Below are 20,778 nucleotides of genomic sequence, written 5' to 3'. Positions count from 1 at the left end.
TAACTTTGGCATGGGTCCCGGGCCACAAAGGGATAACAGGAAACGAGATAGCGGACCAACTGGCAAGGCCTGGGGCGTCAAATGATGACCAGGCCATGATAGTGGGAGTCCCTTTCGCGACCGGAATATCTCGAATTAAAAATAAACTTCGGAACGTTCGTTCCGAATTCGGTGTTCACCAAGGGCAATGGGAGCAGATCACAACCTGCAGAAAATCCAAAGCCCTCATGCCAACCCTAAACAAGAAAAGGGCAGGAAAACTACTCAACATGAAAAAAGAGGAACTGAGCACTACAATCAGGCTCCTCACTGGACATGGTAAGTTTAGGACACACTGCAAAAACATGGGCATCGAAAGCGATGCCCGCTGCAGACTATGCCTTGAGGCAGACGAGGACAGCCGGCATATACTTTGTAGCTGCCCTGCACTGGCTACAACAAGGCTAAATTACTGGGGAACCACCTTCCCTAGCATCAGCTATGTAGCGGATCTAGACGCCGGGAATCTATTAAAACTGGTGAGAAAAGCTGGCCTAGAATTATAGGGATCGGAAGGACAACGGAGCCACAATAGCCCAGTAGGGGTTCGGTGACAAGAGGGCAGCAAATGCCTATCCGTATTTTTAACCATAACCATAACCATAACTTTTTTTTATTTTCATTTTTTTCCGTATTCTCGTAATGTTAATGAATAACTAATAAAAAATGTATAAGAAAAATTTCAACTGCCTATTCTTTATGACACTTTAAAAATTACCGCAAATTCATTCCTGTAGACTAGAAGGTCACCTTAATAATCATTGTGTACTTCATTACTTAGTCCCACCTAATAGGCCACAGTAAGTGAGATTTATAAGATCCTTTCTTCTCCGGACACTACCTGTCGTGACTAGTTACGGTCAACTCCCTTCAAGGGTTCACCTTTCATTCGATAGTTCGACCTACCTAGTGATCCAGTGTCCGTAACAGTGGTACCATTTTCAAACTACGTCTTATGAGCTCTATGGCATAGCTTACACTGACTTTGATATCTTCACACCTAGTAAAAATCACAGTCAATTAATCAGGCAATAAATTAAAACAGGTGCAGAGAAATTATGCGATAATTCTTTCTCGTTTGTTAGTTTTTTATTAAAACTTTACAGATCGTACAGAAATCTATATGAAGTTAACACAAACATTTCTATCGTCGTTTATTATTACAGCAAAAACTGTCAATTAATTCCACATTTAAGAATCATGTGTAGGGTATATTTTTTTCTTTCGTAGTGAAGGTAAGGCATGTTAAAATTTCTGACTGGTTTTTACTTCTCGTGTCCACTTTTGGGAAAGAAAACATAATAAGTATAAGGATTGAGATAATTTTTCTACGTATATTGTTCGCTAATTGGCTGAACTCCAGCGTGTGGTGAGCGATTGATTTGCAAATTTTTTCCATTTCATAATAGCCAACTAAAGATATTATTGCATGAAATAACGAAATATTTTTGTAATCTGTTTCCAGAAATTTGCAGGTATCAGCTTGGTAACATCGGCAATCACAACGCAATGTGAGTAATCCGCAATCAGATTATACTACTAACGGAATAATCATCAGATATTGGTGAAGAATTTTCTGCAACGGAACGGAATGTCATGGGACACAATATCTCACCAAGTCGGTTGAAAATACGTTATTTCTTTAATCTCTTATAAAATAAAATAGGCAATTAAATAGAATAGAATCAGTAACATGAACCAACTCGTGAAATTATGATTAGAAATTTTGTTATTAATTTGTACGTCTGACTATTGCCACATTTGACCTGAATATTTCATATTTTATTTCTACTGTCTCGACGAAGAAATCGGTTTTGATGCTTGTCACATAAATTTTGTGTCCGTTTTACTTTACCAGGTAGGCACCAGGTAGGTATTTACTTTGCCAGAGGACCAGCTAGAAATGTCGTATATTCAACGAACTTAGTGAGACAATGGTTATCCACCTCATTTCCATTATAATAAATTTAGTGGTGCTGAAGTGGATGAGGGTGACCGTTTCTTTTGCGCCTCGGTCATCATATTCACCATCTAAAAGAACCATGTGCATGTACCATTTCAAGAATTTCCATTAAAAAATTATATTTAATATTTCTCTCTGTATTGACTTGACATGCAGAAAAGCAGCGTAATTGAGTTCGCTGCGCCAAGCACAAGGGCAAGTGTTTATCCTGATTGATGGTGATAGTTATTACCCCACAGGCTCTTCGTTCCGTCGCCCTTAGTCAAGCACTGTTTTTCAACAGTCTCTTTTCGTGGAGTTCTCAGGTTATATGCAAGTCCTAACTTTGCCATTGTTTCTATGAATGCACAAGAACCATTCAAAAAATAAGCACCCAATTCAGATGCTTTATAATCCCAAGGAAATGCATGATGGTAATTATGCCAGCCTTCGCCCAAGGTAAAAACGGATACTGTTGGGTTTTCTGTAGGTTTCACCTTGCTGAAATGAAAGATTCATGATTATTGAAATGACAAATGACGGAGAGAATGTAATTTTAATCTGACAGAATATGAAAAATTTCTAAGCTATCTTTCATTAATTCATGGATGATTTGGGGCTGCTAATTCTCCAAACTGGCCGTCCTTCGTTTTTTGCCCAATGGTTATTTAATATGGCCTGGACCCCATGAAATAGTCATTGATTAGAAGTTTAAAAGGTTAGATCTCATCACTCTACCCAGCCGGAATTTGAACTCGAAACCTGTCGCAATAACGATACTTACGGCATCGACCTACCCGGGGACTGGAGATGCCGGTATTGCACGGCGTGTCCCATTTGAAACAGAGGACTCAATGATCCCATTTGAAAGAAACTCATAGAGCGCCGCCCCAGAAGTGAGGTTGCTGAGGTTAACTACGCTTAAAGGGCAGCGGTGAGAAAGCAAGGAACAATTGAAAGCAAATATATACAATTTTTCGGTGAATTCTGAAAGTTGGGGGCTTCACATCTTATACTGGCAATTCTGCTAAATAAAGTTGACTTTGCATTGTTATTTTATGATACAATATTTATAGTAATTTGTAACACTTTTCCTGACCTCGTCTCGAAGATCGAAGATAGTTAGTACCTTCTGCCGTTCCCCTGCTGGCATCTTAAAATTATAGACGATTTAATGGGTGCCAGCTAGCTTTTTGTGGACCAAAAGATAACAAAATCCAAAAGAACCAAAGGAGCATAAGCTGGTACGATGCCCTCCTGTCCGCGAGATCGGTAAACTTCACGCAAACATAGAGTACTCGTAAGAAAGAGCATGAAGAGACTGGCCACTCGTCCTCGCGACAGAACACAATCCAAAAATCCGAAAACCGTGAAATCCTTAAATCTAATATTCTGAATACCGAACCTACCCACGAGAGGCGAAAGCCGCTGACGAATGGAACGGAAGCGGGAAGGCCAAGGGCCAGGTTGCTCGATACTACCCGGTCTCGAGATGATCGAAACGACCTGAAGAACTATTTCGCCCATTGCGCGATATAACATAGCAGAGTGCCGGGAAAGCGAGAGCGCGAGAACTTACCGATGCACACACCGTCGAGCATATGATGGGCTTACTAGGATAGCCCCAAATATAGAGAGCATCGCCAGACACAATATGGCTCCCCCACAGGGAACGCCGCCCTAAGAGATTATTGCTCACACTCAAAGAGCGTAATCAGGGAGAATGAAACCCTCGCCTAGAGAACGTAAGACCAATGCGAGGCATCGGGAACCTACTAAAAGCTCACGAGAGGTGATAGTGGTCCGCACTGGGAGCCAGCCAAAGGGGCTCTCCCCAGTGAGTGGGCAATGTCAGCAGTAGTTCTGATGCCCATCACTCTTGACTACGGCTGGAGAGGCTGCCGTCTGCCGGGACTCACTCACTGTCGGGCCCTCACTGTATCGTAGATATCCCCGAGATAAGCTTCTCCTGTAGCCCGCCGAATTTAAACACCGCCACTAAACTCTTAAAATAACGCCGTTGAAGGGTCAGTCGTTTGAATGCCTCCCCCGTCTAACATGGAGCGCTCATACGTCGGTATGAGACCCATGCGTAATGCGGGCAAGTCTTACAGGTGGCGCGGAAATACAGAGTGTTTCCTCGTATCTGCCCTATGATGTTGCCTGTTCGCAGGCCTCCTCACAGCTTAAGCACTCGGGCCCCAGTCCTCACACTCTCCAGCGATGCAAGAAATTCCCGGAGGAGGGTTGAGATAGCAGACGTAATAGAGAACTTACTTCAAGAGATTCAAAAATTGAGTTTAATGTACAAGCTTTCCTAATATCCCGTTACAAATTCGGTATCCACTTGAAAAACATAATGGCTTCGAATTTTCTTACTGGAAATACCGCAATATTTTGTTTCAGACAAAACGTCAGGAGTTAGAAGCTTCCGGATGAAAATTTCAAGGAACATGTAGAGATTGGTATTCCAATCGAGTAGAAAAACGAAACCCCCAAACAAGGGACAAGATTCAAAAAATTTATTTGACATGCAAATATGCAATTTAGATGAAATGTGTTTCAATTCTAATAAACAATTCTAATAAACTTGAATAATAAAACTATGTCAATCTATCTATTTCAATCCCAATAAAACTATATTTTGTTTTTATTCAGGACGCGAGGTATATTGTGTATCGTTTGAACATTGTAATTATTTTTTAGTTTTGATTAATCGATCGATTGTTTTATCTCTCGACTATCATTCAAGGGAATCGTAAATGTAACATTGTTTTGTCATTGTCATGGATTAGAAAGTCTATCACCATTTATTGAATCCAAGATAGCAACTGATAATGTGCAGACACTTATAGCTACGCGCGCCTTTAAAGCGTTAGTCCAATATATGAAAAGCGTAAGGGACTTATTCGGTTTTCTACCCAATTTTTATCCACTCGCACACACACACACTCAACACACATGACCCACTCACCTGTTTCACTCGCTCGCCTCAGATGACGCCTCTTACCTATGATACCTGAGGCACCACTTGATGGAAAACTGTAATTGATCATCACGATGATCCACACCTTCCACCTTGCGGCTTATCACTCTCTCTCATTCGCATATCGACCATCGTGAGAGTGTTTACGGGTTTTTCTTCGAATTTCTCTTTTGTTGTATTAATTGACCGGCTCATCATTAGTACTTTTCGGCAATACCTTTTCAATTCTTGGAATTATATACTGTTCTCGCAAATTGGGGTGTTATTAGTGACTTTTTACTCATTAAATTGACTTCTTTGACCGACGTCACGCAAGTGATTATTTGATCCTCTAACGCATTATCCCGTAATCCGTTAATATCTCGTCCATCGACTAAAAATATCTCCACAACCAGATCCCGAATCGAACAGGGCTTTTGATTTGTTTTCTACTTTAACTAATTGATTCTCGGGCAATACTCGATTATTATTCAATGATCGATTTTAATCTTCAGGATTGTCCGGAGAAATGCAGAAGAGACGATTTTATATATATTTTTTTTTAATATAGCAGAAAGCGAGTAAATTTTCTCAGTTAATTTTCATCGCTGAATTCATATTCAACTGATTTTTTAAGGAGATTTAAAGAAGAAAAAATATACTGTTTTTGCTGTGATGTCGGTGATTGAATCATTGGCAATCATCATTTGACAATTGAGTACAATTTGACCAGATAGTATTGGATCGAATAATTTGCAGTGGATTATAGTCAAAATTCATTGTAATCTAAGTGAGTAGCGAAATGCGATGATTTGCCGCGATTATCGGCAAATTTCTTTTTTTGCGGAAGCTTTTCGTATCACTGTTATATGAATAAACAATTAATAATGAACAAGAACTATTACATCAAATTTTTAGAGCTCGCTACAAACTTCAAGATTAGGCTCTGACAGCCGAAATTGTCTATCCATACTAAATCCGCGGTTCAGTCATTCAAATTCGGGAAGGCATCAGGACCAGGTGCGATCTACTCAGCATTACTGCAGAGGGGGAATAGATATCATTCTCGACCTCCACACAGCAATATTTGGATGTAGCTTAGCACTGAAAATGGCAACGCAGTAATGGGAGCCGAGACCGAATCTGACTTGATTACCCCTTAGGACACGAAGAAGATCAATGGATAATTTGATGAAAAAGTAATCGCAGGTGGACAAGCCTCCTTCCCCCCCGCAATATACCGCGAATTGGGACGGGCAAAGGGTGAGGTGGAAATAGAGAAAGACGACTACGAGATCCATATTTTGTTCAATATGCCATGCTCGACATGCCGTCATAATCAAATCCATTGAAAGGGAGCACTTTCCAGCTTCTTCCACAGACTAGACCCAAAAGATATCGATGAGCAGGTGACTGTTACTCATGTCAGGCTACAAATAGAAAGTAGGTGTCCGCAGAGTAGAGAATTGTCTGTGCCATTGTGGCGCCATGTGGTGAACACGCTTCTGGAGAGACTGAGCGAATAGGAGTTTCAAGTGTACGGCTACGACCATCAGCCTAAAACTATTTAAAAATTGAATATTTTGGAATGACAATCGGTCAAATCGATTGTAATTTGATTGTAGTGGCGATATCAATCGGTTTCATAGTTTGTAGCGATGTCATTAGTCAATTATTAATTAAAAACCAAAAGGGCGAGCTGTAGCAGTGGTGGGGGGCGCAAAAAAAAAGTAGATTGCCAAAGTAAGGATGGGGACGAACGTTTTGACTGATTTCATTGCATTATAAATTTATCGAATTACATTTTTCAGAAGTCAATCAAATCAATCAATAATTAATTAATCCTTTATTCCGAAGAGATAGCACAATGTGAACACCAAAAATAGTTGAGTTATACAAGCTAAATTAAATAGTTCAGAGCTATCGTGTCCAGATCACAGGCGGGAGACTTTGGTTCAAGACTCTCTGCTGACTAGTTTTTCTTTCTTTATGATCTACATAATTAGGTGTCTAACAATCAATCTCCGGGTAGGCAACCTTTTATCATTAATAATGTTGCTACTTGAGACTTCACAATAATTAAATAAGTAGTGGAATTTGAATTTTTTTGAAGTCCGTACACCAACAGATCATTCGCCGGTAAGTTGTCTTACCTACTCTAGATAACTTCAGAACTCTGTTGTTCATCTCAATCGTTTGTGTAATTGGCAGAACACTCAATCATTTTCGAGCAGAGTGCATTTGGAGCAACTAATAACTTATTAATCATTCCGTCATTACATGATCATTTCGGTGTAATAAGAAGTGTACGTGAACCGTTTATGTTACATCGAAGTACTCACATACGTCATGGACATGTAAGTATACGTAATATTCCTTTCAATTACTGCTTCTCAGTGTTTTTCTGTATAACAACGAATTCGGAATATCAAAACATGTTAAGAGCACTTTCAACGGTATAAACTGTGACGAGGCAATTAATTGCATCCCTCCCCCTGCCCCTAATGAATATAAAATAAGCCAGAGTAAGGTAGCATTGAGGCAAGAGAAGGATATTTAGCAAGGATAGAAAATCTGTCACCGTTGGGTCCTCACTCCCGAATGATTATTTCCCCCCGCCCCGTTTTCCCTCGCCACGGTACTCACGCTAGAATTAGAGCAGCAAAGAAGAAGACGTTCCACGATTGGCCTGGCCACCGCACTCCGCAAGTACACTAGCACACGAGCGAGAATGAGAAAACCCCCCACGACCGTACTGGGAACCACGTCACTCCAGAAGAAGGATTATCGCCGATGATCGGGGCAGAAGAAGCGAGGATGAGCGACGGCCATCACTCGTAATACAGTTTTTGTGGATAGTTTGAGGAGACAGCTTGTGAAAGTGGAGGAGACAGTGGAGATATTTTTTGCGAAGAAGGGATTTGGAATGCAGGACTGAAGAAGGGAGGAAAGTGACGGAGTGAATAAAGCGGGAAAATTCCAGGACACGGAACATCACGTGGAGGCATTTTTGGATATCCCTCAACGTGAGTACCCACCTTTACCTCTCACCCCCAACGATTTCCACCAATTATAAACTCCACCCCCCAACGATCGGCCACGAGCCTCTAAATCAATTGTACTAGTTATGAAATAATAGTTCCAGGGCGCATTACCCAAACGGATTAACGGAGTAATTGTCGACAACCAGTAGGTATTCGTTCCCCCTAACTTCTCCCCTTTTTCTTCTCAGTAGAGTCTCACCCCTTTTCATTTCTTTTCAGTATAAAATTCCGTGTTGCCGCAACTTGGCTGGCCTTACCCCTTCCCTGTTGATTGTTGTAAAAAGGATACAAATATGGAATTACAATCGAGTTAGCTTGTCCGGAGTAATCATTCACACCCCACTCCCCTCTTATTAGTTCAGGCCCTCCCTTAACTTATAGGAAATTCCTCCTATTTTTTCAGATTCTCGTAAAATCCTGAATATCGTGCCTTCGCAGGAATTATGATATTTTAATTCCCCCGCCAAGGTGACAAAACATACGATGTAATGTCAATAATCCAATTATCAATTATATGATTATCCATTATTGCTTTATTGTGTAGGTTAAGATGCCAGTGGAATTGCAGATCATATACAGGGTGTCCGAGATAAAATTGCACACCCAAATAACTATTGAATGTGGGTAGTAATCGAAAAATGTTTCAAATAGAAGTTGTAGGGCTCCAAGTGGGAAAAATAATGAGATATATTTTGAGCATTTAAGTCTTCATGTTTTTATGCTACAAGCATAAGTTCATTTTTTTCATATGGGATCAAAAATTTTCTTGTAACAAAAGTTGTTGTACTCGATGAGATGAATTTAATGATGTCACACATAATGTGTTTTTTATGCTTTCTGAGCTCAAAAATACTAAAAATGGAACTTGTCAACGATATTCCAAATTCAGACACGATAAACAGAAAGTGGCCTTTAAATAAGTAAAGAACCAGTAAACAACAAAGTGTAAATACCAGAGCTATCTGGTGTACCTTAGTGTTTATTGTTTCGTAGTTAGTGCGAATCGGGTCATTATTGAGTTCAGATTATTTTTGAGTGATTTCGCAAATCATGGTTTATTCCGCAAATGAAGTTGTGGATATTCTACAGGTTTTGGGAGAATGCCGAGGTGCATATCGCGCGGCCGCTCGATTGTATCGACAACAGTACCGAAACCGATTACGTCATCCCGCAGCTTCATGCATTCGGATTATCGAGAGAAATTGTTGAAGAGGAAGAGTTCTGCAACGACGACAACGACAACAACGGCTGAATCCTGACAATCCTCATACGCTTACCGTTTTGGCCATGGTTCACATGAACCCTCACATCTTTTTAAAAGAAATTGAGAAAGATTCAGGTATTCCACGAAGCCACAATTTCACAGCTCACGATATTTTGAAATCGAACCGGTACCATCCATATCATATCAGATTGACACAAGGACTGTCTGCACAAGATAGACAGAATCGTGTTGCTTTTTAACACTGGGCCATAGGGATCTTGAACGAAAGTCGCGAGTTTTTCCAAAATGTCCTTTTCAGTGATGAAGCGACGTTTAAAAGTACTGGCGCATTAAACCGTCATAATTTCCATTATTGGTCTATGGAAAATCCTCACTGGAGTCAACACATTAACCACCAGCATCAGTGGAGTGTAAATGTGTGGTGTGGCATTGTTGATGGGAAAGTGATTGGGCCGTATTTTTTCAACGGAACAGTCACCGACCAACGCTATTTACAGTTTTTACAAGATGACCTCCCAGTTTTATTGGAACATGTACACTTTGACACAAGACTCAGAATGTGGTTCCAACAAGACGGTGCGCCACCGCATTTTGCACTTTGTGTAAGGAATTATCTCAATGTTCTGTTTCCTCGTCGTTGGATCGGCAGAGGTGGTCCTGTTCTTTGGCCTCGGCGATCACCTGATCTAACTCCACTTGATTTTTATTTATGGGGCTACAATAAAGATGTCGTCTACAAAAATAGACCAACGACTACAGAAGACATGAAAACACGTATCAGAGGCGCCATTGCCAACATTCCTCAACAAGCGCTTCGAAATGTTGTGCAGAGTTTCCGACGTCGACTTGAGTTGTGTCTTGAAGTGAATGGTGGGAACATTGAGCACTTGTTGTAACGTCTTTCTAGTAGAACAATCCATTGGCGCCTTTTTGTTTCTCCTTTATTTTTCGGTTTATCGTGTCTGAATATGCAATATCGTTGACAATTTCCATTTTTAGTATTTTTGAGCTCAGAAAGCATAAAAAAACAGATTATGTGTGACATTATTAGATTCATCTCATCGAGTACAACAACTTTTGTTACAAGAAAATTTTTGATCCCAAATGAAAAAAATGAACTTATGCTTGTAGAATAGAAACATGAAGACTTAAATGCTCAAACCACATCTCATTATTTTTCCCAGTTGGAGCCCTACAACTTCTATTTGAAAGATTTTTCGATTACTACCCACATTCAATAGTTATTTGGGTGTACAATTTTATCTCGGACACCCTGTATATTCATTCGGAGGTCTGCCAAGAATGGAAAATTTAATTGTCCAGATCTTTCCATTCCCGGGGAACGCTTCAAAGTACATCAATCATTAATAATGAATTTAAGGGCGTTTTTTACGGTGAGTCCAGTGAGAAAATCATTTGTAATTAGTTTTACTCATAGGTTACTAATCTTATAATGGTTTGTTCTTGGGAATAAAACTCGTAAGTATAGAGGAAATGTCTGCGCTTACGGAATTCATCCGCACAGGTCCGTAGCGGTGGCGCATGCACTAGGATGGAGCCCGTGCTTGTAAGCCAATCAAGGAGCGTCAAGTCATTTAATATTTGTGACTTACCCTTTAACAATTGGAATCGATTGTTAATAATTTTATGATTTGAATATAACAACCAAATCAAAAATTTTCGTTTAGTTAATTTTCCAATATTTAGAATTCGAACATTTTAATCATAAATTGATTAAACAAATAATTTAATGTTTGTAAATGACCCTTTAACAATTGGAATCAATTGTTAATATTCAATTTAAATATTGCACCTAAATTTAATCTTTTAAATTAAAAATTTTGAGTGCTTCAATCTTCGAGCATTTTAATGTTTAATGAATTACCTAAATAACATAATATTTGTGAATTACATTTTAACAATTGGAATCGAGTGTTAATATTTGAAGTAAAATATTACCTCCAAATTAAAATTTTTTAGCTAATATTTTTCGATAATCAACTATTTCGATTATCAACGATATTTAAATTATATTTCATTAAGGAAAATTACTATGACTAACCAACACATGTCAGAGAGGCTTAAAACAGATAACAATACTCATGATTGTGTCATTTGTTTGGTAATTATTTCACTATTACAGAAATAACTCCATAGCGACGGATAAGAATTCACGTTTTCAAGAGTTTTATTATTAAAAAATCATAAAAAAAATGTTGTGAACAAATGGCGCCAAGTCGACGCTAATTTAAACGCAAGGCAGAAACATGGGACAATAACTGCATGGATGAAATCACACAATTTTTTAAAAAAATCATATAAATATTAAATTTAAAAAATCACAAAAAAAAATTGTGAAAAAATTGCGCCAAGTCGACGCGAATCTGATCGTCTCCAAGACAGAAACATGGGAGAATTACTGAATAGTTCAAATCACACAGTAGGCGAACTGATTATGATAGAATCTTATCTTTAAAAAACTATGGAAATATTAAAAAACACCAAGTTAATGCTGACAGCGTCAACTAGGACAAGGTTCCGCGGTTTTAACTCCGATTGGAAAATCGATTATTGTTAATAAAGGCTTTGTCATTTCGTCTGTAAAACAGTGTTTTACGGCTGCGTCGCTTTGCTTCGCGTCCACGAAATGCTGTCTACGGCCGTTATGACACGAAATAGTGGGCGTTATACGGGCAAAAAAAATTTGTCCACCAATATGATTGTTTCAAACCTCATCTTCGCTAGAAAAGTTTTTTCGGCCTAATGACAAAATATACTGTTTCGAACCCCGTTCATAGGAAATTGATTCGGAAAAAAGTCAACTTGTCGCGCCTAATTTTTCCCCTTCAATTCAGTGAGTATCATTACGTTGCCGGGAACATAGTAAAAAATTACAAGTATTTTTTAGCAATTCCCTAGCAAGTCATAAATTCGTAAGTGGATTATTGACTGAATGTATCGATTAATAATTACGTAATTACTTCAGTCGTCACGGACATCTTACCATGTATAAGCACTACATCTCATTTTAAACTATTCACTGATGATCTCGGTCCCCATTGTTTGCCGTAGTCTAATAATGTAAGTGTGCCACCATGCCTCGCTTATGAACGCGCCGTCACACTGACGGGTACCCACTCTCCTCACACCGATATGCTATTTGATCGTTCATTGGTGAATCGTTTAAGTACACGTCTTGTACACGGAATCCAATTGTGATATAATAAGCTGAATCACATATCAATAATTTCGGCGTTTTGTCAATTCGCGTGCGAACTCTAGCTTTGTCAACCATTCACTTCCTACAAAGTATGTTCATTATCGAACAGCCCGGCGAGGCAAGTTGACTTTTTTTCGAATCAATTTCCTATGAACAGGGTTTGAAACAGTATATTTCGTCATTAGGCCGAAAAAACTTTCCTAGCGAAGATGAGGTTTGCAACAATCATATTAGTCGACAAATTTTTTTTGGCCGTATAACGCCCACTATTTCTTGTCATAACGGCCGTAGTCAGCGTTTCGTGGACGCGAAGCAAAGCGACGCAGCCGTAAAACACTCTCTTACAACCGGAATGACAAAGCCTTTATTAACAATAATTGACTTTCCAATCGGAATTAAAAGCGCGGAACATTGTCCTAGTTGGCGCTGTCAGCATGAACTTGGCGTTTTTTTAAAATTTCCATGGTTTTTACAAAATGAGATTGTATCATAATCAGTTCACCTACTGTGTGATTCGAACTATTCAGTAATTGTCCCATTTTTCTGTCTTGGGGGCGATCAGATTCACGGCGACTTGGCGCCATTTTTTCACAAATTTTTTTTGTGATTTATAGTGAATTTCCACTAGAAAATGATCATGAATGCATTGAATCTTTCAAAAATGGATAATGTTAATTGTTAACATAATTATGATTTCAACTCAATCGCAGTTCAATAAAAAGTCAATGGATTAATTATATATCAAAATATCTGTATAAATCTATACAACAAAATCTCCATGAAATTCTGGGGGACATGGCTGGGTGTCTAGACACCTTAGACGTTACTAACGTGTGACTACCGCCGTCAATTCACGGCGCATGTCTTTTTCCATTATGATCGGCGATAGTGAAAACACCTGTGGAAGTGAAAAATAATTAATTCAGCTGTAAAAATGGAATCAAATAACATTCCATAGACGGAAAATGTCGAGATTGAGGCTTATCAAGCAGGCAACACGATGCTGAGAGTATTTTAATAATTATTTGCGTAATTTCAATTAATAAAAAAACATCAGAATTCTAACTTAGAGTAGAATCATGTCGACTGTAGCAATAAATTGAGACTTCACCAGGTGACGAAAAATGTAACGAAGAAAAAGGTTTTCTCTCGAAAAAATTGAACATTTTTGTTCAATGTCGAATTAGTAATAAAAAAATAACCATTGAAATTTTTCTGTCGTGTTTCCGATTGTGGAAATTACAGGTTGCCCCGCTCTAACGGTAAATTTCAAAATGATCGTGATTTAAAAGGAGTGATTGCTAGTCAATAACTGCATTTCCAGGACTTTAGTACAATAAATTTCTTGGGGACATTTGATGTTGCCAGCAGTCTATTCTTATATGAGACAATACAATGGTTCCAATTTACAATTGTTTGGAACACACGGCAATGTCGATTGGTGAGTAAAAATGTTCCCAAAACTGAAAATTTCAAATCTCTCTAGGAAAGGCAACTGTTTAACTTGAGTATCTTCTTTTTTTTTATAATTGAAGCGGTTTCGGGATATGTCAAGAACGAGTTCGTCGTGTTCAGGACAATTGTGCGGTGCGATGGCACTGGCCAATGGTAATATTGCTGACGGCAAATATCGCCTCTGTATCCAGAACCATGGGTGTCAGAGCTCAGAAACTTCTCCATTGGAGAAAGGCTTACACGCTACGTTCCAAGCAGAAATAGATACTTCCAAGCCAGAACCAGCATTTTTGAAAGTTCTGGGAATGCACAATATCATCGTGGATAAGGAATTACCAAATTGCCACTTCACAAATTTAGATTGGCAAATTATCCACCACCACCTTCTAAGCCTGACGTTCTCTCCCCTCCAAAAACGTTGGCAGAAGATAGCAAGCAGAACTCAGATGCCAGCAATGTGAAAAAAGTATGCTTTTAGCTGACAATCAAATTATTTTCGATGGTCACCAAATTTTCATTTTCAAACAAATATCTGATTTCAATTTTTTTTGGTATCTTCTAGAACAAGGAAGACTGAGTTTCACGTGCAGTTCTCGATAGATCTTCACGTTCATCAGCAACGTTGGTGCATTCTTCTTGTCATTACTCTCAACATTTTCGACCCGTTGACCACTTTTTGAGTTTCTTCCTCTCATCAGTCAATTGGCACACATTAGCTTTTTCATTTTTTTAGATTTTATATGAAACTGATTTCTCAATTCAAATTTTCGAATTTAAAATAATGACTTTTCGCAGTGACATCGTAAGATAATTAACACACATAATCGCTGTTAGAATTTATTACATTTACCTTAGGATTCAAGGAAAAGAGAGCAAATCGAATCAAATGTAATTCTCGCCAAATCTCCAGTTAGTACTGTTATGGGATATTATTAACATAGATAATACATTTTTTGTTGCAATTAACTACTTGCTTATTTAACTACTTACTTATTTGAGAAAACAACAAAATAAGTGGAGTGTAATGTTAATTATTGAAACATCCTAACTGACTGAATAGTTCTCATGGTCTCTTCGTAGCATTTTTCACATAATTTTGGTAATTATCCATTCATGATTAATATAAAAATTCAAAGACTGGGAAGAAGTAGTAGAATGAGATTCGTAGAAGAAATTTTTATACTTAATGTTGAATAATGCAGTTAGATTTCACATCAGATAAATAACAAAAAAATGTGATTTTGAAAGTTAGATTTGCATAGTTTGATAGATTCTCCATGCATGAGATAGCCATTGTGTGATATCCATATATTTTATATAAAATATATCAATATAATACGATATATATAATTAGGAATGTAGAGGGTAATGTTCGTGGTCTAGTCTGAATTGATTGTGTTTTTTTTAATCATTTCATTTCTATTGTAATGATTTTTCTTCTATGGCCTCAGCAAATACTCTAAAAAGCCTAGCCCATTGGATCGATGTCCGAAAACACGGCGAAACCATTACCTTCGTTCTCACGACCCCGAAGGCTCTAGAACGACAAAACTAGAAAACCGAAACGAAACTCCGAGAATAATCAGCAGCTCATCCAAATCCGTGAGAATGTGTTTTAGGGCGCCAGCCGACTTTTAGCCACGCGGAATCGACAAACCGCAACCGTAACTCCAACCATATTCAAAGCTCAATTTTACACTGATCATCCCCAGAATTTCCTATCAATCTAAACTAAACCTTGAGCCGTGGAAGTGCGAGGGTACGGGACTACGCGGTTGCTCAGTGTGCGGGTCGTGGAGAGAGGGGTGAATTCGTGGGCGAAAGCATCATTTAACCAAATCGGAATAGTCTCGAGAGCCTGAATTAAAACTGAAGAAATTATGGCGAAGAGGATGGGAGTAGGAGAAATAAAAGCCAGTTGCTAGTCTCCTTACATGTTTCACTATTGACCCAAAAATAACTCTTATCTATCAAAAGAAAATCGTAATGATCGTAAGCCGTTAATTCTAACTTAATATATGGTCGACATTTATCGAAGAGACTTTTAGATTAATTATGGAGGGTAGGCGGGAAAGATATGGAATTGCACGGATTTATCGTCGGATTCCAGCGAGAGAGAGAGAGATACGATCATAAGATTCCTACCGATCAGTTGATAGGGCAGAAATTCTATTAGGTAGCTTTATTCAGTGGTTCGATAACGACTTTACTCGATTTGGTAGCTCAATTCTCCCTAATTTCCCAAATCAGGGATATTTGTCGGTTAGGTAGCGAGAGGACTGTTTCGGTGGCGGAAATGGCCCGCAGACATAGAGAGTCATTAGGTAGCTTATTTCCCTCGTTAGGTAGCGTTCTCCAGGGCTTTGGTAGAGGAATTGGTGCTCTCCCGCAAAATCTGCCTTACCTACGGGGCCACCACCACACAGGGGGTGTAATAAAATTTTCAAGTAGCGGGAAAGGTACTCCGACGCAGGGAGGTCTTGGGTAATACGATTCCTCAGATAGGTAGCGGGATACGAGGGTTTGGTAGATAACCGCGCGACGTCTAACTAAATCAGTAGCGTCAAGGGGGTAGGTAGCTCTGCGAGGGGTTCAACAACGGTTCAATGTAGCGAAGGGTTTTCCCTGGCGTAGGGAGCCCTTAGGTAACGTGTTTTCCCGGTTTGGTAGCGCAACCCTTATCGATTATCTAAATCAATAGGGTCCGCAGGATAGATAGCCGTTCAGGTAGCGAATCATGATATCGAGGTAGCGAAAGGGTTTCCCTCGCGTACAGAGTAGACAGGTAGTATATTCCCCTACTTAGGTAGCACAATTTTAGTTTTTGGTAGCGAAGCCCTCATCCCCTAGCGAAATCAGCAGCAATGTTGCTGTGGATCGCCGTAACGAAGTTTCCCCGTTCGATTACTGAGGGATTAATTCGCGACTAGACGGGCTTTAACGGTCTGGACTGTTAATTATTAATTAACCAAGCGATTACTTCACTTCCGAATTAATTAAATATGTACCCGATGGCGTCTCCGGCACTGCCAATAACTAAACGGACTAATTGCCTAATTAAGTGCGCAAATATATAAGATTAATCATAAATTGCGCGAGGTAGCATGCTAATTTTTGTGGATTCCAACCATTAAAATTTATTAACTAAGAGATAGCGTCCTCATGCCCAACCGGAATCCACAAAATGGCGCACAATTACGTCTCGGGGAGCATTGTTGCATCACCCAGAGGAAATTATCGAGCCTCACGAAGATAGCAGCAAATTTTTAATAGGAAGGGAGCCGAAAATTTTATAAAAGAGTAGCAATGAATTTGACAACGAGGTAGCAAAAATGAAACAGGTAAAGTTAGCGAAAATCGTTCAGTAACTGGACCTTTTCCCTGAGCCGTTCGGTGAGCTCGGGAAATTCACAGAGATAATAAAAAATTTGGTAGCAGGCATCGAGATTTCATGGGAAGCGAGAGCAGAAATTAGGTAGTAATAGATAGCAGGGGAGGCGGTATTCCGAGCCGCGTTGAATCCCTCATCCCTTAAATTTCGCCTTCTCGTGGCGAAATTAATTGATATTAATTATAAATTGATATTTTATATTGTCTTTTTTTCCAAATTATACTAGGTAGTCACCCTGCAGGGATACAGGTGACGAATCCGCCGGGAATCTCGTCACACTATATAAGTTGGTTCGTTCATCGTTTAAAAAATGTTAACATGATAATTTTACAGTTTGGCAGCGACATAATTGCAGTCATTGTAAACTGCGCATGTTAAATCCAGTTTTTCAAGCAAAAAAATTATACAGATTATTAAGCATTTTTAGAATTTAAGAAAAAAAAACATTCCCTACTTTGATGGAAAAAAATGTCAAAAGCCAAACGCTGGATTAATCAATAAAATGCAATAATGATGTATTGTTATTTGTACGTAATTTAGTTCTGAACAGTGACCAAATTCTCTTCTTGACAAAGCGGGCTGAAGATTCGCTAACGTCATGTTACATAATCTCTACTACACTCAAAAAAGTGCGTTACTACATTATAATAATCGCGACATTTTCCAATTATTTTATTTGAAATTAATTGAGGCGCTAAGATTTCGAAGATGAAAAAAACGTCTTGAAAAGATTTGAATGTGGCTACGTCTGAAAAACACATCAATGCAGGTAAGAGTGACATTCTTCAACATAGCAAAGGACCAGTATCACTTCATTGAAGATGTTTAACCTAATTTCAAATGACTTATCCTCATTGATTAAACAAATCTCTATTCATTTTATGTTCTCATGGGAAAATTTCTCTTCGTTCAAGAAAAATACATGGAGACAGTTTGGCACAATTTTGCCAATTCAATTAGAATTCACTTCAGAAAAATTGAAGGTTATGTTGGATAAACATCTTCGATTCATACGAAAAAATTAATTTTTACTGTGTTGGATGAATTGTCTTCAACGTCAATGAACAATAAAATAATCATGATAACAATTTTGTTCTAGGCATTCTACAACATCGCAACATTTCTTCGGTTGAAATCGAATTATTATGAGTCGTAGGGAACTTTCGCATTTGTGATTATCCATCGGAAATCATCATCATTGTTCATTATTGAAGGGTGAACAACAATTTGAGGCCTGAAGTCCAGACTTGCTGTGTGACTCCTCATTGCACTTCAGAAAATTGTTGCGGCAGAGGACGCTAGCCCGGCTGTGGCCGAGAGAGCTGGCCCGGGCGGGTAAAAATGGGGCGGCTGTCCGACAGACCGTACCCCTGCCCAGGACACGTGGCCGCCCGAGGGGCACTCGGGGGAGACCTGGGCTGGACAGGGGCAGCTCAAGAGGGCTGGGGAAGGGGTCTTAATGGTCAGGACCAGAAGGTTAAGCGTGTGAAAGCCACGTCAACAGGTCCGGAGGCCAACCAAACTTAAGGGCGCCCCGAAGGACCAAAGGCGTGGACACGCTGGAGAAGAGGGCGGCCGGCGAGGGGATGGCATCGCTTCTTCGCTCGTCCGATGCTGCCAAATGAACTTGCAACACTGCAGTGCTGCGACTGCCCTGCTGGACCGCAGTCTTGCAGAAGGGCAAACAAATATATGTCTAATACAGGAGTCCTGGTGTTACGAGGGCTCTGCAAGGGGCTTTGATTTAGGTGAGGATGAGCTGTTCTTTTCTCAGGATAACCCGGGACCCAGGGGCTGCATTGTTGCCACGAAGGCGTGCAGACACAGGGGGATGGCGAACTTCTGTCACAGGTAACTGGTGGCGGTCATGGTGCGGGTGCATGGAAGGGAGTCGATAGGGGATATCGTTCTCTGTTCGGCATATTCTCCGCATGATACCGCGGAGCTGCCGCCCACGAGAGAGCTGCAGGAACTTGTCAGTTACTGTAGGTCTGAACAACTATCGCTCATCATAAGCTACGATACAAACTCGCAGCATGTTGTATGGGGCAGCAGCAAGAATACTATCAGGGGAACAGCCCTGTTAGAATATTTGGCGGACGTGGAGATGGACATCCTAAACAGGGGGTTCACCTCCACGTTCGTTACTTCGAAGTGTCAGTGTGTCGTCGACGTCACACTGTGTGACCGTGAACTGGCGCACCGATGCGTGAACTGGAGAGTGGACCAGGAGGACGCGCTGTTCGATCATTAGTGCATCAGGTTCAAGATCCAAGGCACTGCTGACACCGCACAGGTGCTCACGCGAAGAAACCCGGAGGCCACCGACTGGGGCTCTTTTACAAGGGAGCTGGAGGTAAGGGTGAAGGCGTGTGAGGCCCAACAACATCGAGAGATTAGAGCACGAAGTGGATAGAATCCACAGGGCCCTAACCATGTCCTTTTATCAGGCATGTCCGGTCAGGCAATGCAGGGTAGGAAGGAAAGTCAAATGGTGGAGCAGGGAGCTTGGGAGACTGAGGGGTCTGACTAGGCGACTCTGGGACCGAGCGTACCGCACCAAAGTAAGCTGAGGACTGGCCTCAGTACAGGAAGGTCCAGAGCGAGTTCAAAAATTTCATCAAAACATCGAAGGAGTCTGCATGGAGGACCCTCTGAGAGGAGCTGGAGACACTGTCACAGGTGGCTAGGCTCTGGTGGAACTCCGCAAGGCTTGAGTGGAATCATGCTATCTGGTGGTGCTGAGAGAGGCTGAGAGGCTCATTGTACTTCCCAGACACTGGCGAACGCTAATAACCGCTAAAGCAAAATATCTATAGGTAATACAATCAACTACCATCATAAATAAAAAATATGTTGATCTTTACAGAAATCGAATTATTTATGCGTCAATTCGTATTTTTCTCAAAATAATTTCCTCAATGTCAATACTCCATAAATAACATACTATTACCTTACATATATTATTATATTTTTTATTATAAGTGAGTGGAAAACTTTCAAAAACTTCCTATAACCGTTGCCACATCAATCCCTCTTCTTCTGAATAAGTTTAAAATAAATCAAATATGCCTAGGCAAAAGGAGCTGTGTGAAGCTAGCATCGAAGTTGAAGGAAAAAAAAAATTTCAAGTGCAATAGATTGTACTTGTTAAGTACCTGAAGGTACCATGGTCTGTTTTATTTGTACCCCTCACCCCTAGGCGCAAGGGATGAAGGAAAATTCGTGCAGCGTCGAAGGTGAAGGTAGGGAAAAAAATTTTATGGACATGGTTTCTTTATTTGGACATGGTATTTTAAGGGCCACACGGTGTCCGGACGTTAGTACCTCCCTAGAAAAGACTTCACGCTCGTGTCCCTTGAGTGACGTCGTTAGTACAAATTTTTCAGTCCGTATTTTAAGGGCCACACGGTGTCCGGACGTTAGTACCTCCCTAGAAAAGACTTCACGCTCGTGTCCATTGAGTGGCGTCGTTAGTACAAATTTTTCAGTCCGTA

At 40.0% G+C, this 20,778-nt stretch overlaps 1 protein-coding gene across 5 annotated transcripts in view; it reads right to left on the bottom strand.

Moving 5' to 3' along the window:
- Nucleotides 1-1,117: 1,117 nt before the first annotated feature.
- LOC105270713 (acyl-CoA desaturase) overlaps nucleotides 1,118-20,778 on the bottom strand; it is a 316,759-nt gene continuing 297,098 nt past the window's right edge. For 4 of the 5 annotated variants that reach the window (XM_011311831.1, XM_011311830.1, XM_011311829.1 and 1 more), the window contains 2 exons: nucleotides 2,235-2,482; nucleotides 1,118-2,070 (listed from right to left, as the gene is read on the bottom strand). In XM_011311831.1, coding sequence (XP_011310133.1) covers nucleotides 1,937-2,070; nucleotides 2,235-2,482 — 382 coding nt within the window. In that variant the 3' untranslated portion in view covers nucleotides 1,118-1,936. Of the gene's footprint in view, nucleotides 2,483-20,778 lie in introns of all 5 variants that reach the window. The other variant, XM_011311833.1, reaches the window with a different exon arrangement.

The sequence above is a fragment of the Fopius arisanus genome, unplaced genomic scaffold (genome assembly GCF_000806365.1).
Source record: "Fopius arisanus strain USDA-PBARC FA_bdor unplaced genomic scaffold, ASM80636v1 scaffold00093, whole genome shotgun sequence".
NCBI classification, from domain to species: domain Eukaryota; kingdom Metazoa; phylum Arthropoda; class Insecta; order Hymenoptera; family Braconidae; genus Fopius; species Fopius arisanus.
The sequence above is the reverse complement of the archived record's forward strand: the minus strand, read 5'-3'. Positions and strand labels throughout refer to the sequence as shown.